This window comes from Pimephales promelas, chromosome 10, assembly GCF_988280905.1.
Source record: "Pimephales promelas chromosome 10, fPimPro1.hap1.1, whole genome shotgun sequence".
NCBI lineage: Eukaryota > Metazoa > Chordata > Actinopteri > Cypriniformes > Leuciscidae > Pimephales > Pimephales promelas.
This window is the reverse complement of record NC_142778.1, coordinates 8,160,942-8,186,434: the sequence shown is the minus strand read 5'-3', so window position 1 is coordinate 8,186,434 and position 25,493 is coordinate 8,160,942. Positions and strand designations below refer to the sequence as shown.

The following is a 25,493-nucleotide window of genomic DNA, read 5'->3' as shown; positions in this document are numbered from 1 at the left end:
TGATGGATGGACTCGGGATAGATCGAGTTACACCATTTGCCGTGCATTAGTTTGTTTTTCCCCGCTCTGAACGGAGAGAGACACTTAAAGCTTGACTCAGAGTTGTTGCGATCCAAATCGCGTAAAGAGAACCGCGGATTCAGATGAGGTGAGTTTATTTTATTGGGGAAAATGCAACGTTACGAGCGTGTGAGACTGTAAAAATGGAAAGAAGGAAAAGAAGCGGCAAGAAAAAGATTTCCAAAACATCAGAAGTACTATAGGTGCAGCGCAAAAATAGAACTGGAGCTATTTTTATTCACCCTGTTATACCCGTTCGCACCGATTCGGATTGTTTATAAGAGGAGTGACGCGCGCGCATGAAGTTCTTCATTCTGAAGTGCAGATCTTTTGAGGTAATTACTTAGTTGGGTTTATTTGATTTGGGTTGTATTGGTTTGGTTTGGTGAATGACGGGGGGATGGTACTAGAGGAGAGGGAGGGTCTTGATGCTATTTGATCGGTGAGCTTTTGAAGATCACAAAGCTTTATCCAGAAGACGGGCTGGACGAGCCCCGTGGGCTCTGGGAATTGTTTTGCGTGGTTCGGATAAAACAAACACATGGGGATCCTCTGGCTTTATGGAGCGAGCTACACACATGCTGTCTTATTGCTTTGGATTTTATAGCGTAAAACACTTTGGAATATAACGGAGAGAGTATCGTAATCTACATGCTCGTTTGGAGAACATTCAGGTAGGATTTCTGTTCTCATTTTTACACTTTGTTGTCACACAAATGTTTAAGCAAATGGGTAATACTGCTGTACCGAAACTTTTTTCATGCGCTTAGATAAAAGCAACTGATTATATTTAGCATGTAATGAGAGAAATCAATACTGTCACATCCTGTTGATACAGTGCCTCTATTCGATTAATTAGCTATTCTTTTTTTCTTGTATCTATCTTTTTCTTATTGCTTGTACCATGTTTTTTTGTTCCTTCGTATTAACATAAAATGTAAATGTAAATGCAAAAAAAAAAACACAAAACAAACGGGATTTACATAGTGGAAAAACGCACAAAGCTGAGATTCAAGCATTTGATTCCCCAATTGTATTGTTTCTCAATAAACGGGGTCAGATGGGACAAGGGTCGGAAATTAACCCAGACATAGGGCAAAAATTGCCCATTATGGATATTTAAAATATGGGGGCAACATTTTTGTAATTTATGTATTTATGTAATTTTACCTAAAAGTAGATATTTATATAATGTACATTTAATGAAATATTGCCTACCTATGTCCATTTATAGCCATAGCCACTTTAGTGTCAATTGTAATTAGTTCAATCATTTGAAATATTTGGAACAAATAGGTGGCACGCTTTATATGAGGGAAATAAACCCCTCATAAAGTTAAAAAATGCCCATTTAAATCAATGCCAGTTAATTTCTGACATCAACTGGCTGGGACAGATGTGTCTCAATAATGCACTTTAGATCCCTCATGTCCCTTAATGATGAGGGATCGAAGTTCACACAGAAGTACAACAAGGAAGATCCACAGTCATAAATCTAACCTTTGCCTGGCAGTTACATTATGTCATTCAAACTGATACAATCTTTTAAACAGCAAAACAATAATTCTGCCGGTATATGGTCCGAGGTAGAGGGAGGGAGGGTTGCTGTTGTTGTGTAAAGTGGGTTTTGGAGCCCACGGTCATGCATTAACACAATCAATTTCCCAGCAGAAGCCATTACCGACCTAACACTCCACTGTTGTCTTTATGCATTTACTGCAACTCAAGAGATTCGTCACGGCTCGGCTCCAGCCTGAACGCTTTGATTCATGCTCTCAGAGGCGGAGTTCTGGTCCGTTTCCGAACGGAGAGGGGTTTGAAGATGCTGTTCATATCGGTCATAGACAAACTGTTGAGTGACATCCGACATGCGCTGTGATAAACACACACATAGCAAATGAAGCGAAATGCGTTTTTTTTTACGTGAGTGGCAGCCGTCAACAGAATTAATGAGTTAGAATAAGAACGATTTTTTTTGTTTATTTGCTTGTTTTTACACACAAACATCTCGTTTTAATATGTGTAGATACGCACAGAATGTTGCTTTTTGCAAAATACTGAGGCAAATGTAGGCTACAAAACTCGAAGTAGGGGTGACTGAGGTAACACTGTCTCAATTTGATATTGTAGGCTACCATCTTTGAGTGGGTTGCAAGACTAGAAAACATAAGCCTACTTTTAAATGCTGTACAGCTGTAGTTCATCAAAGTAATTTTTTTTTCAGAACAATTGTTATGCCACCATCCCACATTGTAATTCACAACAGTAAACTAGAAAACATTTTAATTCAAACCAGCTATCAACAAATGTCAAACAAATGCATTAAACCATAAGCTAACAACTACAACACAAGCTAAAAACATAAGGCATAAGTGTATGTTTGTTCTGAGCTTTTGTCCAGATTGTAAACCCCACATGCCCCAACAAGTATAGAAAATATAATTTGCTTAGAATAAAAACACGTCAATAACTTGTATGGATGTTTAACTACTGTCTCCTCAGAACGATGCTGGTCAAGTATAGTGATTTCACCCTGTAGCTCATCTTTAATTGGTTAAACGTTACAACTCACTCTTTATTACAACACTCTCCGCTCTTCTCCATTTCTTGCTGTGTGACCATATGCAAGTTAATGACATATGCTGTTCTCCTAATGATTTTGTTCATTGTGCTTCTTGATTGAATGAGTTTGAGAGTTTTATATCTGTTAAACACACTGCAAGAGTGTGCAGTCTCTTATCTCTGCTGAACCTGTCAACCCTCTTTCAGAGAGCGCCAGATAACATCTACCTCTTCTGAAACTTCACCGTTAAGCAGTTTCAGCACTTTTCATGCCGGTGTGTGAATAGTCAGTCACAACAGCTGGCCACATTGTGTCCACTAAGCCCACGCCAGTCCTGCTGCCTTGTGTTCAGTCTCGGTCAGGCTTGAATAACTGATTTAACCTTTAAAGCATTGAGGTCTCCTCACTGGCCCGGACTGAACGGACTCTGAGCTGTCTATTGTTCCCTCAACACACACACTTGCATATACCTGCAGGACAGGGCTTTGGGGGAGTGGGGGTGGGGAGTGGAGCTGTTCAGGTGGGCCCTGACCTGTCTTACAGATGTGGAGTAACAAGTTGTGACTCCTCAGCAGTAATCGCACTGTAAACAACTTAATGATTTCAGTGCTCTTCTGTGGGAAAGCTCTAATCTCAGCGCGAGCGTCTCTGAAACCACACACATCACAACTGTTGAGTTGTGAGAGTCGATCCGAAGGGCTGTTGTTCAGCATTTTAAGGTTTGAGTGTGCGTTATGACCAATATCTTATCACAATATAGCTTTTTTATTTTTTTTTGTAAAATATATAAACAGTTTGGTTTCCATTTGTTAACATTAGTTACATAATGTAAAGGAAAATACTTCTAAAGCATGTATTTATGTAATGTCAATTTCAACATTTACTAATATACTTTTATAATTAAGTTGTTTGAACATTGTATATTTATTACCTAACATTAACAAAAATTAATTTGTTAAAATATTTTTACAAATGCATTGTTCATTTTTAATGTTAATTAATGTTACCTATATTGTGCATAATGCAGCTAATTAGATACAATTAGAAGCAAAGATATCATCTGACTTGAATATTTATTTATTAGTGAAACTTATTTTATTTGCTGGACACCACAATATATGATTATTCAAAACAAATCATACATCCAAGTTGATTAAGTTAGTAAACTGATACTTCATTAATCTAATAGTAGATACTCTGAATTCTGATTGGATGAGCCACAATGCTATGGTAAATCAAACATTATACATTACTGTTCACACACAGCAAAGTAAAATTATCAATACACACACACCTGTGTCCACAAATCAGATTTATATTCTATTTATTAACACAGAAACGCGTCAATGTTGCTTGGCAATCATAAATGAATAAACTGTTTTGTGTTGTGCCTAACAAATACCAACCCGATCTCACGGGAATTCATATGACTTTTACGAGGTGGCTAATTCGTAACAATTCGTACGACCTCACTCGTACGAATTAGTACGATTTTGCTAAAGCGTATACGAATTAGCCAATTTGTATGAATTCGTATGAATGACCTACCCCTGACCCCGCCCCTAAACATAACCGTCACGTGGGTTTAGACAAATCAGACAAATTCGTACGAGTGAGGTCGTATGAATTAGTACGAATTAGCCACTTTTGAATAGGGCTGGGCGATAAAACGATAACGATACTTATCGCGATATAATTTTCCTCGATAAAACGATATCAAGAGGTCGATAATTGTTCGATAATGTTTATGCGTCAAAAGCGGAACGAAACTCATTTAACCGCGCGCGCCACACGGAGCATTTATCCGCTCGGGTCAAAGTCCAAATGGCAGCGCACTGAGTGCAGCGCGAGCTCACGCAGACGCGCCTCTGATCGTTTTGCTCACGAGATCCAGTGAGAAGCACTTGAGTTCAGCGAAGAACACAAATGTCAAGTTTAAACCAGTTTAAAGGCAGATGAAACCGCTGACAAAAAGGAGAAACACTGCGTGCAACGATACAGTCAGAATCTGAATTGATACTGAATCCATTTAGCTTCCCATGGATTTACTGTAGGGTGCCTGGAAATGTGGGATATACATATTGTATAATATTATTAATGTAGACAATGTATTATGACTAATGGAATATAAGTACAGTATTTAATAATGTATTTAACTGTTAGGCTATTGTTTTTCATACAAAAAAAATACAGAAACCATAAAGTTATGCCATTATAGTGAGGAGCTAAGGCTATAACTGGTTTTATCTGTGGTTATCATGATCTAAAAATGCATGATACTGGATGACCAATGGTTAATTTGAATACAACTCAAACAGTCAGAATATTACTTTTTACCACATAAAAATATGGTTGTTGCATAGGAAAAAAAACAACAACAAAAAAAACAGATGTTACTGTTTTTGTTAATGAACATAAATTTAAAGAGTAGTTTAAAAACACAATTAACACTCTGGTTTATACAACTTTCACTTAGTTACAAAAATCTGCCTTTAAACTTAAAAAAATAAATATTTGACATATATCGTGATAATTATCGATATCGACTGATATAAAAAAAATTATCGTGATAATTTTTTTGGGCCATATCGCCCAGCCCTACTTTTGAATCACTCGTACGAATTCGTACGAATTGGTCGTGAGATAGCGTAGCAAATACCTTTTAAATGCAAGCTTTAAACTTAAATTAAAGCTCTAAAACAAGTTTGGGACAGGTTTGGCGCACATCTCCCTCTGTATTGTCACATTGTTCCATTTTTATTAATTGCTTTTGTATGTAAACATAAATCACTTCGGAGCACTGATGGTGGCCACTCGTATATATTTCCACCACGATATAGCAACGTCTCCGCCAGCTGGCACATTTCTGCCATTGTGTGGTATATACCATCATACGTCCCAGCCTTATTTTACAGCTTCTGTTGATTTATTCCTGCATCTTCTTTCTCAGTGTCAGGCCTCAGGCAGATCTGCAGGGCTTGCGTTCAACTAAAGCTAAAGTTGATTGAAATGCTCCTCAGTTAAGCAACATAATTCTCTCCTGTCTCGAGATGCATAAAACTAACCATAGCACATCTGCTGCACTAATGCAGACAGTGGGGAGCATTTATTTCGCAAGGTCAACTGAAACCACTGAACGTCACCGACCGGCTTTGTTCTTTTGGCCTTCGCTGCCGCGTTTGCTACAGCTGGACTCTGGCGGATCCGCTGCAGGCAATCTTACTGGAACGACCTGCCAACACCAGGGGCGTGCCAGCATCCCGGGAAACGCTGCCAAAAACATCAGCGAGTGCGTGATTGCGTCGCACTGAGACGGGCTGTAATGAGAGTAGCCAAGGAGCAGATAAACATTAACAGGTTGCGTGACTAGTCGACTCTCTCTCCACGCAAGGGCCTGTCCAGGCTCATACACCGGAGGGCAAGAATGGAAAACCAAACCAAGACGTTCAATAGAAAACACGTTGCGCTAGTGTATATTGAAAAGAAATTTAAGACGGCTGACCTTTGCATGTCCTTTGTTTCTGTTTTGCATTAGGTTTCTCTTGCTTCTCTTTGCCCGAGCCTGGTGTTTTTCATGCATTGGAATTGTATTTTAGCAAGTGGTGTTTCTATGAATAATGAATGATTCGAGCGAGTAAGGAATTTCTGTCAGTGACAATGATTATGTTCCAGGGTGCTGGAAATATCCCCTCTTTATTTCATGAAGTAATATCCAGGCGGAGGAAACGATACGGCGCTGTGAAGCTGTGATTAGACTTTCAGTGCTGTATTAAACTGGGGCTCCTCTTGTACACATGGCTTAATCCATACGGTGTTTCCCGGGCCCCTCCGAGAGCTCTGTTCTGCTGATGTGTGCACTTCTGTACGGATCAAAGATGCGCTTGGGAAAAGAAATTCATTTGGAGCTCCGTTATGATAGACACATTTTATGACCCCTCGACCTTTGACTTCCACTAAGTGTCCAAGCGTTAAAGCTTTTAATCGCTCAAGCCCCACATGGGCGAAGAAAACAATCTTTATTCTTGTCCCGTCTTCTGGTCTCTCCTCGATTCATTTTCTCACCGTGACTCGTCTTGATCCTTCTCTTCTCATCTCAATCGTCTTTTCTTGTCTCTCATGCTTGTCTCATCTCATCCGGTGTGTCCTTCTGGTCTCGTCTGTTTTGTTTATGTGCCCTTCTCCTTAGTGTCTCACTTTTTCTCTGTCTCACCTCCCCTGCTTCAATGTATGCCTCATCTTGTCTCTTTTCTTCTCATCTTGTCTTTATCTACCTTCAGGCCTCATCTTGTCTCTCCTTCTAATCTAGTGTGTCCTCATATTATCTTGTTCTATCTTTGTCCTGTCTCTGCTTTTCTTGTCTTCCTTTTTCTCATTTCTTGCATTATCTTTTCATTTCTCATCCCTGTATCATGTTCTCTCATTGCCTCTCTTTTCTTAATTTTTTGTCTCATCGTATCTCTATATTAGAGCCCGACCGATAAAGGATTTTGAAGGCCGATTACCGATACAAATATTTTTTTGGTTTTAAAATCCAAAATGCCGATATATCGGCCGATATTTTTTAATGTTTTATTCCAGAAAGGCGCAACAAAACATTAACAGATTTCCCTAACATTAACCAAGTTTCAACCAAAATAATATGATAATGTATTTTAAAAAGAAACTTTCTAAAAGTTTCTTTTCTTGTCACAACAGAACAGACTGATGATAGTGGCATTAGCTAGCTTTATGGTTAGCTAGTCTATGATGAACCATAATTTAGCAATGGATTACGTCATACTGCAAATTGTAAAATATAACTGGCCAAGGAAACTTCCGCCGGCCAAAAATTTTGTCATGCTTATTTGAGGTAAGAGAACTGATGGGGGTGTTCTTTTAATTGTTATTCAAGCAACGTATGTTTCGTGACCAACTCAACGAGCGTTGCCAACAGGAATAGTGTAGAGTGCCCTCTGGTGGACAAACTACACAACACTCATGACATGGTTCAAGCGTGTTTCGTCCGTTTTTATTTTATTTTTGAAATATCCATTTATCGGCCATTATAACTGCCGATACCGATAGTTTGGAAAATGCCGATATATCGGTCTGGCTCATCCTTTCTTCAAATCTTGGCTCGTTTGGTCTAATCCTATCTTGTCCATCCTTTTCATCTCATGCTTTTTTTCTCGTCTCACCTTGTCTCATCTCATCTGATTGTGTCCTCCTTGTTCTATCTGTTCTATGTTTTATAACGTCTCCTGTTATTGCCCCATTTTTCTCATTGACCTCTCACTTTTTCTCCTCATCTTTTCTTTCCTTCTCTTCTCTTATTTTCTTGTCTCAAATGTCTGTCCTCTGTCTCATGTCCTCTCCTTGCTTCAATTCTTACCTCGTCTCATCGTCTCATTTTCTTCTCTTCCCGACTCTTATGCATGTCTATTTTTTTTCTCATCGTTTCTTGTCTCATATTGTCTTTTCCTTTCTCATCTAGTATATTGTCCTCTCATCTCCTCGCTTCAATTTTCACCTCGTCTTGTCTCTTCACATCTCGTCTCTCCTTTTCTCATCTCACCCTTCGTCTACTCGTTTCATCAACCTTTTCTCTTATCTCGAAAAATTGCCAGAGAAAGAGTTGTTTCTATTGATCTGATCAAAGCTCGATAGCCCAGAATCCCTTGCAGTCAGCTTGTAGAAATGAAGATCCATTATGGCAACAGATGAGCGGAGAAACTCCCTTCCTTGCAAGATTGTGGATCATGTTTCAGTTGGAGAATTTCCCCGGTTCACGTCCCACTCAACTGATCAATTGAGAGCTGATCAATCAACGGCTAATCAATAATAGCAGGGTGGTACAGGCAGCATGTACATTTTACAGTGTGGGAGCAGGTGCACAGGGCCTCTAATTGCAAAAACGTCAATATGCGAGCATGTGTGGCGAGACACTCTCAGGAAGTGGTTGGGGCCTGACTCACTCACTCACTCACTCGCGTTCTGCCAAGCTGCTTGTTGTCTCCATGTAAATTGTTTATATCCGTCCGGGCTTTGCTGGCATGAATAATTTGTAGCTTTATAAATATTTGACTTTACACAGCTCATTAATATGCACAGATGATTGTCTCTCCAGGACACGACCCCAACCACAGCATGCAGACCTTTGAAAATCTTCCTGTTTGAATGTCCGTTTGAAGACTTCTGCGCCAGGCGCAGCAAACACACTCCCACCTGTAGTACACATGCGCACACACTTAATTGTACGCAAATCTTAAAATAAAATGTGTGAAAGAGTGTATCAGCATTCATTTCTGCATTTGTGGTCTCTCAAACACTCACTTTCCACCCCCTCTTTGTCTGTTTTTTGACCTTCCTCTCATGGACAGATTTTCAATCATGGGTATTGGCTGCCAAATACGCATACACACACTAAATGATCTGTTGCATGCATTTTAATCTATGTAGCAAATCCTTACAGAGGTCATGCACAAAAACAAAAGAGAAAAGGATGCATGTTGACATCTGTATTTCTGTGTGTGTTGCAGGTAGCATCTACATAAGTGCAGTAGAGGTGGTGTTTGCCCTCTGTGCCAGCAATGGGGTGGCGAGAACTGAAGACTGACCTGCTGCTTCTACTGCTGCTAATGGCGTCCCACCTGGAGGCAGTGAGCTTTCCCGAGGACAACATCCCTTTAGATGTTGTGGACAGGCACTGTAAGCACAGGGAAACGTCATTCTGTTGAATTGTGTGAATCTACATAAGATCTTTATTAAGTTCTTTGAAAAATACAAAAAACAACAACATTTCTTTTCTTCAGCTAAGTGCACTTTTGGTCCTGCAGGCTTTTAGAAAATAAACTCTCTCTAGTTCATCATAATTCCCATTAACAATGGCCCGTGGATGTAAATACACACAAACAAAATAGTTTTTGTCATTTTTCCAAACCCTTTTCTGAACAAATTACATTTCCACCATCTCGATTCATGTACGTTTTATTAGCATTTTTTTTTAAATAAAATGGCAACCCCTTTGTCTTCCAAAGGAACATTTCATAATTAGTATTTATGTATTGTAAACATGAACAATTAAATTACATAGTCACCCTTGTTTTTACACAATTTAATAAAATGACAGCTAGATTGGAAAAGGCGCACACTAAAAATCTTCTGAAGATTTTAAATATTGAAATGGTTTGTTTTATTGTCGTTTTAAAACTACAACAATATAGATTATGATAATAATCTATATGTTTATAATGGATTTTCCTAGTTTAATATTATAATGCTGCATTCATGTGCTATGGTAATTATGGTAAATACCAAAATCCGACGTGCACATGATGCACATGAACACCCACTCATGTGGTATTTACCACTGGGCAACTCGTAGAATATTTTGATGGACGAGTTGCCGAGATGAGATAACCTTTGACCATTTCAAAATGGCGGAGAGCAATGCGAGAGTCGTGAATGGTAAAAAAATTATATACCCAGACAGCAAACTGACATTGAATCAACGTGGAAACGACGTCTCTCATGAAATTGAAACAACGTTGATTTGCTCATCGAATTAACGTTGAACCAACGTCAGACGCGGCATTCTTCAAAGCTAAATGAAAATCGAAAATTGGTTTGCTTTCATAACGTTGAAACAACGCGTTGATTTCAAGTTGATTTTCCGTTAGTTTTGAAAGAATGACGCGTCTGACGTTGGTTCAACGTTAATTCGATGAGCAAAACAATGTCAGATCAACGTTGTTTCGATGTCATATTTCCACGTTGATTCAATGTCAGTTTGCTATCTGGGTACTATTCATGATCTAGAAAATATACAGCATATTATTTACCTTTTGAGTTTTGATAAATAATTTTCTTGCTGTTGCAGATGACTTAAGCAATCTAAAATAGTTTTAGCTAAATAACAGGTCTGGATCTCCATCTTTTTACCACATTACGACAACAAAAGCACTTGAACACAACACACTGGTAAATACCAGTTCACAAGTGGAAAATATCCTATTTTCCATAGCACGTGTCGTGAACACAGCATAAGTCTGGGTTTGGGACTAGGCCTATTTAAACCAATAAAATCAAAGTCATATGAAAGGTAAGCAAAAAATAAATAATGATAAGGCATTCTAAAATATTGCAAGTAGTACTTTGTTTTAATATTATCATCTTGGACAAAAAAGTGCCTTTACTTGAAAATACAGCCATCCGCACTCTTAAGAAGACATACACGTCTATAGTCGCTGCATTAGCGCTTCTGTGTTCTGCAGTGAGAAAACACCCTAGCATGCTGACAGTGCAGTCGCTGGACGTCAATGCGGGAGCTACTGGTCTAATATTCATTACTTTAGCAAAGTCTTTCTTCAGGGCAGTTTAACATGCAGTTGCAACAGCCAATCAATACCAACATCGATCTCTGTTGACGCTAATACTGAATAACAGCGCATCTGTTTGTTCTGCAGATGCACGACAGTACCCGGTTTTCCGTGGACGCCCCTCCGGCAACGAATCTCAGCATAGACTGGACTTTCAGCTGATGACCAAGATACATGATACACTCTTCATCGCTGGCAGGTAAATCAGCACTTAAACAGGATCTGGAACTAAGGATTTCGACTGCTTGACCTGCTCAGACAAGCTGGTTGATGAACAGTAGAACTGAGTAGTAATGTGTGTGTAATGTAAACTGTTTCTATCTTTCTCACAGGGACCAGGTGTATTTAGTGAGTCTAAGAGAGTCCTACAGGAATGAGATAATTCCATACAGGGTGGGTTCACAGTAAATCACTTTATGACTGAACGCTCTTGTCCTAACCAGGCGTGACACAATAAAGCGGCGAGCGATTAAAATCTTAAGTTCCAGTAATGGCACCACTTTTTGTAAATCGCTAGGTTTCTGTCTTTCTGTCCCCGCCCACAGTAAAATGGTGTTGGTCCAAAATTTGACTTTACAGAGCTATAAACATTAAAACTTCAAATAATAATAATAATAAAAAAACCTATATATATGAAGAGTGAAGAGTGCCATTTGAAATTCTCTTCTAGAATAATCATTTTTATCAAGCTTGTATATTTAAATTCAGTAATTTCACTTAAATGGCAATTCATAGGTAATCTTCATTGCCATTTAAGTGAAATTACTGAACTTAAATATACAAGCTTGATAAAAATTAACATTCTTGAAGAAAATTTCAAATGGCACTTAGAGGCTTTTGCATCTGAACTCTTCATATATATATATATGTACATACATACATGTATATATATATAAGTGCTGGGCAGCGATTAATCGCAATTAATCCCATCCAAAATAAAAGTATAATTATTTTTTAGGTATAAATACACACATATGCATGTATATAGTTAAGAAAAAATGTGTTATTTATATATTATAAATTATGTATAAATGTATATACATTCAAATATTTCTTATACATGCATATGTGTTATATATATATATATATTACAGCGGTAAAAATATTAATTACAGCTGGAAACTTTTTGCATCATGCCTGATTAGAAAGCAGTTTAGTTCAGTGCTAATGTTTATGATTGTGCGGGTGGGTAACTGTGTCTAATGGTAATGGTGTGTGATATCACAGAAGCTGACGTGGCGGTCGGGACAGGCGGACCGGGAGACATGTGCCATGAAGGGAAAGCACAGAGTGAGACCTCCACATCTTCAGCAAAAATCAGCTGTCATTGTAGTATTTACAGCACTAAAGCAATCATAAATCTCACTGTCTTCTCTTCCTCTCAGGACGAGTGCCATAATTTCATTAAAGTCCTGGTTCCGAGAAATGATGATCTTGTGTTCATCTGTGGAACAAATGGTTTCAACCCCATGTGCCGTTACTACAGGGTAGGTCACACTGTTTATGAGGTCTACGTGACAGTCTGGCTGTTGTTTTGCTCTTAATAAGTGACTGGTTAAAGTGCATGGGAGCATTTTTACAGTACAATGAAGATAAGATCTCAGCAACTCTATTTTTTTTTTAATCTATTTCCGTCTCTTGTTTAGTTGGATAACCTGGAGTTTGATGGGGAAGAGATCAGCGGGTTGGCCCGATGCCCATTTGACGCCAAGCAGACAAACGTTGCCCTGTTCGCTGGTATGAGAGCTGTCAGGATAATGAGGAAGATGATAAATAACTTTGCCATGATTTTTAAAGGTTTTGGATAAAATTAAAGCTCCAACTAGAGTAGAGACTGATGTTACGCATAAATCAGATGCCATGAAAGTACAGTAAAGATGTCGCGTGTGCATCAGAATGAGTTTGTGCAGGAAACACTGCAAAAGAACCCCTCTTAATCAGTATTTTCGGCTTGTTTTCCAAAATAGCATTCTTGTTTTAAGCATTAAACTCACTAAATTTAACCAGATTTATGCTTAAAAAAGGAATTTATAATCATTACTTAAAATATGAATTCGTATTCATTGTATTTATCTATTTTTTTATTATTTAGAAAGCTGGATTATTTACTGTATACAATAGCATTGCATATCGTGCATTGAAGAATATAAATAATCAGAGAGTTTTTTATTTTATTTTATTTTTTGTTGGTCTAAATAGACCTTTTCGAATTCGTTTAGCTTTTCTGTTTCATTCCCGGTGTAAATTGGCCATTAGTGTTTGGTGAATGTGTGCATTTCGTGAGTTGTATGCAGTTGTGTAGTGGAGTTGAAGTGTGTGTTTAAGTTCACGTATTTATGTTTTATAGACGGTAAGCTGTATTCAGCCACGGTGGCGGACTTCCTGGCCAGCGATGCTGTGATTTATCGCAGCATGGGAGACGGCTCTGCCCTTCGGACCATCAAGTATGATTCCAAGTGGTTAAAAGGTACAGAAACCTTTGCTTGTCTTCTAGTCTGTGTTTATGCTGACATTGCTAAATTTGTTAAACCCAGTACACATCTGAACTATTACCTCTAACCGTACCTTAAAGTGGGTCATTGTGGGAGAACAGAAAATGGCGGGTGTTGATATAAAATCCAGCTTTCTGTGGCACGATCTAGGTCAACGCTCAGGCATTCCACTCTGCCAACAAAAACGCATCAAAATTTAACTTGGGGTCAGTGATGGAGATGCTAATGCTTCTTTCTCGTTCTCTTTCTCTTCCAGAACCACATTTCCTCCATGCAGTGGATTATGGGGAGTTCGTCTACTTCTTTTTCAGAGAAATCGCAGCCGAGCACAACAACTTGGGAAAGGTATGACTTGCAACTTAATTTGCAATGCTTACGTTGCTCCAGATGCTAAAGTTCACACAAAAAGTTATGTTTTGGTAATCCTGTTGTATGATACAGTTCTGATTTGCATGTTAATGTAGTATTCATAGTCTTTTATTTAGAGATGAGCATTTGTCCCAGAGGGTCAGTATATCATCCGTTGCCTCAGGATTTGCTTTCAATCGGCCCGTATAACGACTTCTTCGTACCGCAGGCTAATGAATATTTAAGTTTAGTTAATTTTGCAGTCAACACGTGCGTCGAGAGCAGGTTTTACAGTAGTGAATTATTAAGGTGGTAACATGGCGCTAATTCAAGCCCTCAAGCACACTGCAGTTTTGTTCAATCTCAGAGAAAAAAAATATTTCTTGCGTATATTTAGATTCAACTGAGCCGCTTGGGAAATAGATCTATTATTTAGAGAGCGATGCTGAGTTTCTCCCACTATTTTTCTCTCACCGCAGGCGGTTTACTCCAGAGTGGCTCGGATCTGTAAAAATGACATGGGAGGGTCTCAGCGGGTGCTGGAGAAGCACTGGACATCTTTTGTTAAGGCTCGCCTGAACTGTTCCGTTCCTGGAGAATCGTTTTTTTACTTTGATGTCCTTCAGGCCATTACAGACATAATCGACATTAATGGGGTGCCTTCTGTGGTTGGAGTTTTCACCACCCAGTTGAACAGGTAAAGCTTGTCACATAAAAACGTATAAAAACAACTGAATAGCGCTAACACCACTGTTTCGATGTATTCAGTATCCCTGGCTCCGCGGTGTGTGCGTTCTCCATGGAGGACATCGAGAAAGCATTCCGTGGCCGTTTCAAAGAGCAGAAGACGGCAGATTCAGTGTGGACACCATTTCCAGAGGAAAAGCTGCCCAAGCCCAGGTTGGTGCACGGCATTAGTGCGTGACGGGCTAATCATTGCGAGATTAATAATTAACATGTGATAATTGGACATGCTGCATATTTAACCTGTGTGTGCACTGGCCATATGGAGGCGGGTATAGATTTACAGGCATGTGGCACATGGTTCTTTGCCCTCTTTCCCTCAACCGGAACTGCATGCGTGCGCGTTTTGTCTTTTCAGACCCGGCTGCTGCGCGGGACACGCTTCAGCGGAGTCTTACAAAACCTCCATCGAGTTTCCAGACGAGACCCTTCAGTTCATCAAGTCACACCCACTCATGGACCCCTCGGTCCCCTCCATTGGAGACGAACCGTGGTTCACCAAAACAAGAGTCAGGTATGGGCAAAGTGCCACCATTCAGCCTACCCAGATAGCAAACTGACATTGAATCAACGTGGAAATATGACATCGAAACAACGTTGATCTGACATTGTTTTGCTCATCGAATTAACGTTGAACCAACGTCAGACGCGTCATTCTTTCAAAACTAACGGAAAATCAACTTGAAATCAACGCGTTGTTTCAACGTTATGAAAGCAAACCAATTTTCGATTTCATTTAGCTTTGAAGAATGCCGCGCCTGACGTTGGTTCAACGTTAATTCGATGAGCAAATCAACGTTGTTTCAATGTCATGAGAGACGTACGTTTCCACGTTGATTCAATGTCAGTTTGCTGTCTGGGTAGTCTCAAAACCTTGTTCTGACACTATCACAAGATTTGCTGCAACCCGTATTAGACTTTTTTAAAGGTAGATTCATCTGAAATGGTTACATTTCATAAGCAGAAAGAAGAAAATCCAATATCTACACAGATTATAGAAGAACACACTGAACAGTTTGCCATCTAGACCCAGTGTTAGCTGTTAAATAACCCTCCCAGCAAAGAGTGTTGGTTTCACGTTCTAAACAACTGGCACGCCTAATTTCACTAGTTCAGGTCTTGATAGATGTGTCGCGTTTCAACATGTTTTGTCCTGTGCCAGATCAAGTTAAGCTTTTGTAATTCAGCCGTCTCCTTGTAACTGAAAAGCAGCCCTGCACTCAAGTGTTTTTCCTTCTTCTTTGTTTGTAGGTATAGGCTAACGGCACTCGCCGTTGATAACACTGCTGGACCGCATAAGAATTACACAGTGGTATTCATCGGCTCTGAGGCAGGAATTTTGCTAAAAGTTCTGGCCAAGACATCCCCCCTGTCTTTGAATGACAGCGTCCTTCTGGAAGAGATCGATGTTTTCAACCAAGCCAAGTATGTTCTAATCCTATACTTATCTCATGATCATTTACATTGTGAGAAACGTGTTTGTAGACCCTAGAGTCATTTTATGAAATTAAATTTTGTGTGACCTTATTGAGATTGTTTGAGATGAGATTAGATATGATTGATGTGAAAGCAAAATATTTTCACTTTCTCCTCTGCAGTGTCAGTGTGTGTTTTGTTCTCTTTCTGTTAATATATGTGGATAAAGAAAGTATTGACTGACAGATAGATCTGATAACATATGATTTATCTGTTCTTCACTTTCTCCCTCCCTCTGTTCATTTTTCCCCAGGTGTTTATCCAGCAATGAGGATGATAGAGAAATTCTGTCTTTCCACCTAGATAAAGACACCCACACACTCTATGTGGCCTTTTCCAGCTGTGTGGTCAGAATACCACTCAGCCGCTGCGAACGACACAGTTCCTGTCAAAAGTGAGTGATGAATGCAGCTCTACTTAAGCATTGTTTATACAGGGTGAAAAAAAATTGGCATATCTAAATTTCATTTTATTAGTCTGAACAGCAAAAACCCTTCTCAGCAATTGTAAGGTATGTTAATCTTTCATATTGTGCTGGTATAAACATAAGTGTTTGTGTTGCAGGTCTTGTATTGCTTCTAGAGACCCGTACTGCGGGTGGATGTCACATGGAGCTTGTGAACGTATTCCTGCTGCGGTGCAGTAAGTCCTACAATAATTTAAAACAGTTTTCCCCCTTTGTATTTTCTATGTAAACCTGACTAGGTATGCTACATTCAATTACAGACATGTTTCCTGCAAAGCTAAACTAGATTCACCTATCAGTAGGGTTGGGTATCGTTTGAATTTGAACGATTCTGATTCCGATTCCGATTCCTTGTTTCGATTCCGGTTCCTAACGATTCTCGATTCTTTTAAGAGGCAGGGTCAAAAAAGTTTAGTTAACCTTGCTAACCAACGGCCTTTCTGAAGGAAATACTCCTTCTGTAAAAATACTCCTTTTGTCACAAATTTTGCATTTTGCCGAGATTTCGTTATTTTTAGAAAAGTGAAGCCACACTTTGGATCGTCGACGTAAGCTACTCATGTTCGACTCGCGTGGTTATGCCAACACTTCCGGTAGACGCTTCTTCGTTGGTGTTGTTCAGCGGTTTCTTCTTCCGCTCGGCGGACTGTAAATATATATCGAAACTAGGAATCGAAATTTTTACTTTTGAACGATTCCGGGAAAAACGAAAAGTTAGTCTCGGTTCCAATCGATACTCGATTCTCGATACCCAACCCTACCTATCAGTCCAAATTTATTTCCTTAGTCCTTAGAACAACATTTCTTATCCCTCTGTCTTTTCCTTTTTTTGCAGAACTGGTTATGAGCAAGATGTTGAATACGGGAACACTGCTCATCTCGGCGATTGTCATGGTGAGCTAATCAACACATGCCCCCTTTAAGAAATATTAGTTAGTAGTTCTCACATCAATAACCCCCTTACACTCTCAGCTGATGGAAATTAACACATAACAAACAAACATCATACTAATTCCTCTGACAATTAAACAAACACATACAGTATGTACACATACATTGTGTAGGCCTGAACATCACAGGAACATACACCTGCAAGTGAAAGAGCGATACAGCGTAAACCAGAGGAACACTTTTTGATAATTTGATAAAAACAGTTGTAGCTTTTTTATAATTTCAAACTTTTATTTTTGGTTATTTTATGCTGATTTCCTGTTCCTTTAATTCTTTTAGAATTTTTGGCCACTACATCAGCGCCAGATTTCAAATCATATGGCGACCCAACCTCTGGTTAGTTTCCTGTACTGCACTGATTTCCTTCCTTGAGTTCATCATTCTCCAAATCTCCGTCTTTTTCCCTCTTCTGCTGCCACCTACCTTTAATCATGTGTTCTTCATCACACCATCATCACTATCATTAAGAGGGCACCTGATCTCTCTCATCACTCATCATTTCATGCATTCGTTCTTGCATGGATATGTGATTCCTCCTCCATCTTATCTCCCTGGACTATATTGTCGCCGCCTTATTGTATTAAAGATGATCTTCATCCTTTCCCTCCTCTCAGGCTGTATTTTTCCGTACCTTAGACTCTGAACAGCCATTACTTACCTGTAATGGTCCAAAGAGTCAATCTCTAAAAAATAATTTCAATGAATCGAATAAACTGACATACCCTATGTCAGTATGCACTAACCCCCGATCGTCACGTTGCGCCTATCATGGGTTCCGATTCTTAACAGTTTGTTTGTCGCTACAGACACGGAGTTGCCATCCTCGTCAGTCACAGTGCCCGCAAGTTCTGAACCCATACAATCACTCCAAACCATCCCCACTCAGACTCCCCAACTCTTTGGCTCACGGAAATCTGTGCTCGGCGATGACCCAGCCACTTCACATTCTGTTGAGCCTATACCAGGTGTGCTGGAGGGTAAGGCCTTGACCAGAGCGCTCTGCGCTGCTGCATGGAATTCTGGGTAATAGCTGCTATTAGCGCTGCTAGTCATACGAGAGAGTGCATATATCTCTGATAGCAGCCCATTCCTTACGAAAATGGCTTGATAAGCAATTCTGTCACACTACATTAGCAAAGTAGAGATACAAGGCTCCTAATGCATGTGCTTTTGAAAACTTTCAGATCAGCACAATGCCTTGTTGTCTTGAAGTCTATTAAGATGATACAAGCAGCTATACTCAGATTCCATCAGCGTATAAAGCTTTTTATTATTATTTCTCCTACTTTTGTGTTTCTTTGATTTGTTCTCCATTTTTAACTTTATTTTATATCAACTCTAGTTTCATGCATTTTCTATGGGATTTTTTATTTGTTCAATCTGTCCTAAATGGCTACATCTTTATCTTCTTTCATCCACTTCTTTATCTGCCCATTGTTTTGGGGTTTTAGGAAATCTTCCAAAGGCCTTGCCACTACGCAACACTTTTAAGCACCTCTAAAGCAAAATGATACTCTCACTAACTCTTTCGAATATCTGCGGATGCTAACAAAACTCACCCTCGAATAATAGACAAAGACATGGGCTTAATTATTTTTGGGAAAACTCATGTAAAACCAGAACATACTAACTCACCTGATACTCAACCCTTGTGCAATAAAATGTTCCACCACACCTCTTTACTAATTTTCCTCCTTCACTAATATAATAACAGGGTACTGCATTGTATTTTCTGAATTTCTGGCTAGGTATGTTTCTTTAAAAAGTTTCTAAGACGTTGAGGACACTTTTGATTCACGCCAAATGGTTGAGCATGTTTTGGGGGAAAGGACTTTTTGCTTTAAACAGTTAGTTCACCCAAAAATGAAAATTCTGTCAGTATTTACTCACCCTCATGTTGTTCCAACCCCGTAAGACCTTCGTTCATCTTCGGAACACAAATTAAGATATTTAAGATATTAAGATCGCTCCTGCATACAAGTCCATGGGCTTCTTGAGGGAATGACTTGCTGTCCTCGAAAAGTCATTAAAGACATTGTTAAAATAGTCCAAGTACCCACAGGGGCTCAATCTTAAGTTTATCAAACGGCGAGAACACTTTTGTGCGCAAAAAAAACCCAACAAAAATAACGACTTTATTTAAACTATTCGTTTATTTCTCCCTCTGCGCGAGTCAGGTTACTAGTTTAATAGCGTAAGCTTCTGTTATTGTACGTCACACACATGACCAGCGTCGGCCAATGGTGAGCCTACGTGTGACGTAGCTTTACGCAATCACACTACGTTGACTGACTACAGGCCCATGGAGAAGGAAGTGAATAGTTGAAATAAAGTCGTTATTTTTGTTTGTTTTTGCGCACAAAAAGTATTCCCGCCGTTTGATAAAGTTAAAATTGAGCCACTGTAGTCACTTGGACTATTTTAACGATGTCTTTAATGACTTTTCGATGCCAGCAAGAGTCATTCCCTCAAGAAGCCTATGAACTAGTATGCAGGAGCGATCTTAATATCTTAAATATCTTAATTTGTGTTCCGAAGATGAACGAAGGTCTTACAGGGTTGGAACAACATGAGGGTGAGTAAATACTGACAGAATTTTCATTTTTCGGTGAACTAACCCTTTAAGAGAGAGTTGTTCAGTGCTCAACTGTCTGAGTGTGCTAACATGCTGTTTGACTATCTGTGTTGCAGGTGTGTGGGAAATACAAGCAGGTGAATCTAACCAGATGGTGCACATGAACATCCTTATCTCCTGTGTGTTAGCTGCATTCCTGCTTGGTGCATTCATCGCCGGTATGGTCGTTTACTGCTATAGAGACGCTTTCCTTCGCACACCACGCAAGATCCAAAAAGATGCAGAGTCAGCGCAGTCCTGCACTGATTCCACTGGCAGCTTTGCCAAGCTCAATGGTCTGTTCGACAGTCCTGTCAAAGAGTACCAACCCGATATGGATTCTCCCAAACTCTACACCAACCTGTTAAGCAATGGGAGGGAGGTGCCAACCAACGGAGACACTAAGACAATGCTCCTGAGTGGGCAGCCACCGGAACTAGCAGCACTTCCCACGCCTGAGTCCACACCTGTTCTACAACAGAAGAGCCATCAGCCAATCAAGAACCAGTGGGAGAGAGCTCATGGCAAGATAAGTAGCTCCCGCAAAGAACCACCAAAAAGCCCACAATACCTTCCCTCCAGTCCTCCTCCCCATTCTGCCATTAGCAACCCCCACATCCCTAGTGCCGTGGTACTGCCCAATGCCACACATGAAATCAGAGGATCATTCAGTACCCCCGAAGGGCCTCAAGCTGAACACAAGATCCAGAATAGCGATCAACATGGTTCCAAATCTGGCCGTAAAGACCAGCGACGCACTGTGGATGCCAGGAACACACTGAACGACCTCTTGAAGCATCTGAATGAGAGCGCACCCCCCAAGGCCATCATGGTGGACATGCCCAAATCCCGACAGCACCTAATGCTGGAACCCATTATAAGCCCAACGGAGATTCCACCTAAAGTCCCAAGCCGAGAGGCCTCCTTGTACTCTCCCTCGTCATCTTTACCCAGGAATAGCCCGACTAAACGAGTGGATGTGCCGACTACACCGACATCACCCACAGGCCAAATGGGAACTCTCGAGAGACAGCGGTATCACCGCAGCTCCTCCCAACGACACTCCATATCCTCGCCGCCCAAAGGGCTGCACTCCCCTAGCGGGGCCATAGTGTCCCGCCAACCTAGTATGAACAGAGGTGGGTACATGCCCCCAACTCCTACCCCACCCACTAGACTAGACTCTCATGGGGTACCAATGGCTATGACGCCTTCCGTATCCCGACAGAGCAGCTACAGTGGTCACGGATCTTTACCACGAACATCCATCAAACGGACAGCATCGTTAAAGCCTGATGTGCCACCCAAACCCAACGGTTTTGCACCACAGACTGCTCAAATGAGGGCAGTGAACAAGTATAGCTACTGAAATGCTTTGCAAGATCTTGCTCTTTGAATGGACAATGGGAGTAAAAGCGCTTGGCCCGCAGAGATATGGCCTTTCCTTTGAAGGGAAATGATTCTGTTTCGGGTAGTTGTGCTAGTTCTCAATGACCATGTCCCGTCACGCTTGAGTGACAGGTGACGGATTCTGATCTTTAAGGCGGCAGGGACGCCTGAGGTCATAGGTCACAGCTGACGTGCAGCATAAAGCTGCTGCGTAGTTGCTGTGGCGGTCGGGCAGTGAATGCTCCCCCCTGCACTGTTCTCCCCATCAATGTGAACTGTATTTGTTAGACTGCTTGGAAAAGGTGGTATTTTTGCTTGGATATCTCTCAAGAAGGCAGAACGAGTCAAAGGGACATGTTGTGTGTCTGTGCTCGATTTAGTCTCTGGGTCTAACCAGTGTGCATTCATTGCCCGATTTTTTTTCAGTAAACTGAAAACAAGTTTGAGTCGGCGCTGTCATAAAACTAAATTCCATTTAAGGTGCATTAACGTCAGATGTGCTTGGACACAGAAGTCCAGACATTAATTAATAATTTCTGTGTGCAAAAGAAATTGCCCAGGGCCCCTTACTTGGACTACTGATTTTAAAACTCACAGGGTAAAAGTGCCCTCAACATTTGTGCTGCTAAGTGTAGATGATGACAGTGTTTAACTCCAGTGTGATGACGTTCCAAGCAGCGGCTCTGCGTGTCAAGCTGCTGCAAGCTTTTAAATCCACAGACTCAGCACATGATCACGCTGGTCAAATGTACCATGTTCTGTTTTTAGTTCCAGAAAATCAATGGGAATCCTGTTAACCCATAAAATCAACTTTCAACTATGACACAATGCAGATTATTGATCAACCTCTCTCCTTTCCTTCATGCCAAATACTGTATGTCTCTTCCCTCTGAACCATTGATTATTCTTTCCAGTTTACACAATTTTAGAGAACTTGCTTCTTGGTTTCTGGGCAAAGTATTACATAAAACTGCAAACAGCACATTCCTTACTATAAACCACTCCTCAGCTCTATACTAGACCCTATCCAAGAGATAAGCTTCACTCTGCTTGTTTTAAATAATAGAGGCCTCAATTGCATACTCACTATAAGTGTACAATCACTGCAATACCTTACCAGTGTGTCTTGCAGAGTCGTGCCAGTGATTGTTGTTATTGTAAATATACAACTATTTAAGTGTGGACATTTTCAAAGCAAGTTGACCTGGATTTGTATATTTGTGTGCCTTATTAAAGTCATGAGAGCTTGGTTTGGTTTTGGACATATCACAGTCAACATTTTTTTTCAATATGAGCAGAGAAGGTACACCTTTAGGAAATTATAAATAACATTTGGATTTGCGATTATAAGATGCCATGTAATGAATGTATTATGGATCTAAAATGTTTATCACCCGAGTCTCAGCTCACAATATTTCACTACATTTAATGGGGGTCGAAACAAGATGTGTTTTTAGAGAGGAGTGTCTACGATTAGTGACTCACAGTTTGTTTGAAATTACTTGGGAATTTCAGTGTATCAAGGTAAAACCTGCCTCTTCAAGCCCAAAGCTCCATGTTTGTTTACATGTTCTGATTGTATTTGAGCAACTGAGCGGAGGCTGATGCATCATCACCTGCTAAAGATCAGTTTTATTAAAGGAGAGAGAGTTGATCCTGTGCTCTGGTTCAAGTTTTCCTGTGTTGAGCTGCCTTGTATATTGCAATATAAATCTGCAATCTGACTTCAAGCCTTTATTGTTCAGTCGATATACGTGCAAAGAAACCAGACTGGTTTACCTTTTATTTTTAATACTGTGTAAACATTGGCAGTTGAAATACAGCTTTTCTTTTCTGGAATATTTTAATGTGTAGATATTGTAAAGCTGTTCTGAGAAAATGTAAATAATTACAGTCATTGTTTAAGAATATTTTTGTTGACTTTTTTTAACACGGCATGTATAGTTGAAATAAAATATTACTGCACAGAAATGGTTTTCTTTCTAATTTTGGTAATGAAGAATGATATATCTGAAACGCATACTTGACACCTGAGAATCATGAGATTTGTCACCCATGATGTCAAATTTGGTGTGAAAACTGAACCCCAACGCAACTCTGCATCCTGAACCTGTGAGATTCAGAGCTGCAAGGCTGATGTTTTTATTTTCTTTACTGATTTGAGATTTAGCACAGAATTTATTTTTAGACCCTTGTTTTGAAATCTCGGTGGAGAATGAGCCATTCCACATCTCGTTGGGAAATCCTCCAAAGTCATTTGTAAGCTGAGCACCCAGCATCTGTTCCACTGGCTCAGACTACAGTCCCATACACATTTGCTCACACACACTCACTCACTCACTGGTAGCATCAGGTATCCAAGATCGTTTGAGAGATTTCACTAGAATTTCAGTAGTGGCCAATGTTTAGGACAGACACGTCTGGACTGGAATATTCAAGAATTTATTCCAGAATGTGTAGGCTATAGTTGGTTAAGAAGGTCAAAAAGCCTTCTATGTGGTTTGAATAGTCTTTAGATAATAATATGTATATAATAATATTTTAAAAACTGCCACTGCACAGCAGTGATGTGCAATACTATTTTGAGCATTGTTAATAATAAGAAATCTTTCTTGAGCATTAAATCAACATATCAGAATGATTTCTGAAGGATCATGTGACACTGGAGTAATCACTGCTGACAATTCAGCTTTGTCTTCACAGAAATAAATGACATTTTAAAATATATTCGAATATAAAAAAACTTTTAAATTGTAGTAATATTTTACAACATTACTGTTTTTACTGTAGTTTTGAAATTCGATGAATTCCATCCTTATCGCGTTAAAATTATTTAACGCAAATAAATTACTGAAGCATGTGAATTTTGTTTTATTATCCTAAATAAGTAACGCAGTAAGAATTGGAAGTTTATCACACCGAGCATCTACAATGCTGCAAGCACCAACCCTGGTAGGTGGAAATGTCTATTCTAATCCGATTTCACTTCTCTATTGCCATCAGATCAAGCCTCGAAACTCCTGGAAAGTTTTCAGTCCAATGGTCCATCCAGTTAGGGAAGTAATTGAAACAATCAGTCTTAACAGCGCTAATATAAAGAAATCAAGTCGGCTTATAAAATCAGAGATGACAGATGTAGACTCGTGTTGCGTTTCCATTTAATTATTCATTCCGGGGTGTGTTTTGCTTTAAAACACGAGTTCATTCATATTCCGTGGTTGTTTCCAACCCGATCTCACGACCAAATCGTACGAATTCGACGAATAATTAAAAAGTGGCTAATTCGTAACAGTTCATACGACCTCACTCGTACGAATTAGTATGATTTTGCTAAATCGTACATATTTTACGAATTGGCCAATTCGTATGAATTCGTACAAATGACCTACTCCTTACCCCGCCCTAACCATCACGTGGGTTTAGACAAATCATACGAATTCGTACGAGTGAGGTCGTACGAATTAGTACGAATTAGACACTTTTTAATCATTCGTCGAATTCGTACGAATTGGTCGTGAGATAGCGTAGTTGTTTCTGAAGAGCGCGAGTCCAAAGTACCTTTCAAGGAAAGTCTGTTCACTTTGCGGCCATATTTGCCATGCCTCCGGGTGCTTGGTGAACTCACAAATAAATTTCCATTTCAATTTCCATTACACGAGAGTAGATGTTGATTGTAGATTTTGACATACTGATTTATACTAGGTTTTCACCAAGATAAGCAAAACTAAGATGTAGCTTTAGAGTAAACTATGCCTCTCCATCCATTTACACTTCTTTCCATATGGTGGTGTGACTCCCCTTCTGTCTGGCGTTAACGACTGCAGTGTACTTGGTGCGTCAGCAACTACAGTAACATATTTCAAATCAGCAACATATTCTCACATGAACTGTCCCATAAATGTTGTTTCAAATAGTGTTCCAGACTTGACGAGCCAATGCACATTTGTAGTCCTAAACGCGAGACTCAGGTGTCTATCGAAACTTTAGATTCTAACAGCTTTATCAATCAGCTAGCGATTGGATTTTACTTGGA

General features: G+C 39.8%; 1 protein-coding gene across 6 annotated transcripts; it reads left to right on the top strand.

Annotated features, from left to right (window-relative positions):
* On the top strand, positions 1 to 23,431 carry sema6d (semaphorin 6D). 6 transcript variants are annotated; one of them, XM_039663889.2, is made up of 19 exons: positions 1 to 148; positions 9,142 to 9,310; positions 11,068 to 11,179; positions 11,313 to 11,373; positions 12,208 to 12,270; positions 12,366 to 12,467; positions 12,627 to 12,717; positions 13,328 to 13,447; positions 13,729 to 13,817; positions 14,300 to 14,517; positions 14,589 to 14,720; positions 14,923 to 15,078; positions 15,816 to 15,989; positions 16,294 to 16,434; positions 16,605 to 16,682; positions 17,342 to 17,400; positions 17,737 to 17,793; positions 18,264 to 18,434; positions 20,149 to 23,431. In XM_039663889.2, exons 2-19 carry the CDS (start codon positions 9,193 to 9,195, stop codon positions 21,438 to 21,440), a joined length of 3,234 nt encoding a protein of 1,077 aa, XP_039519823.2. In that variant the 5' UTR covers positions 1 to 148; positions 9,142 to 9,192; the 3' UTR covers positions 21,441 to 23,431. The 6 variants fall into 6 exon arrangements, with proteins under 6 accessions (XP_039519823.2, XP_088991499.1, XP_088991500.1 ...); XM_089135373.1 differs by having other exon boundaries at positions 33 to 395; positions 18,264 to 18,422; XM_039663892.2 differs by having other exon boundaries at positions 34 to 395.
* The last annotated feature ends 2,062 nt before the right edge of the window (positions 23,432 to 25,493 follow it).

Coding starts and splice junctions, on each gene's coding strand:
- sema6d (XM_039663889.2), top strand. CDS start 9,193: ATGGGGTGGCGAGAACTGAAGACTGACCTGCTGCTTCTACTGCTGCTA. Junction 15,079..15,815: donor TTCACCAAAACAAGAGTCAG/GTATGGGCAAAG, acceptor CTTTGTTTGTAG/GTATAGGCTAACGGCACTCG. Junction 18,435..20,148: donor TATACCAGGTGTGCTGGAGG/GTAAGGCCTTGA, acceptor TCTGTGTTGCAG/GTGTGTGGGAAATACAAGCA.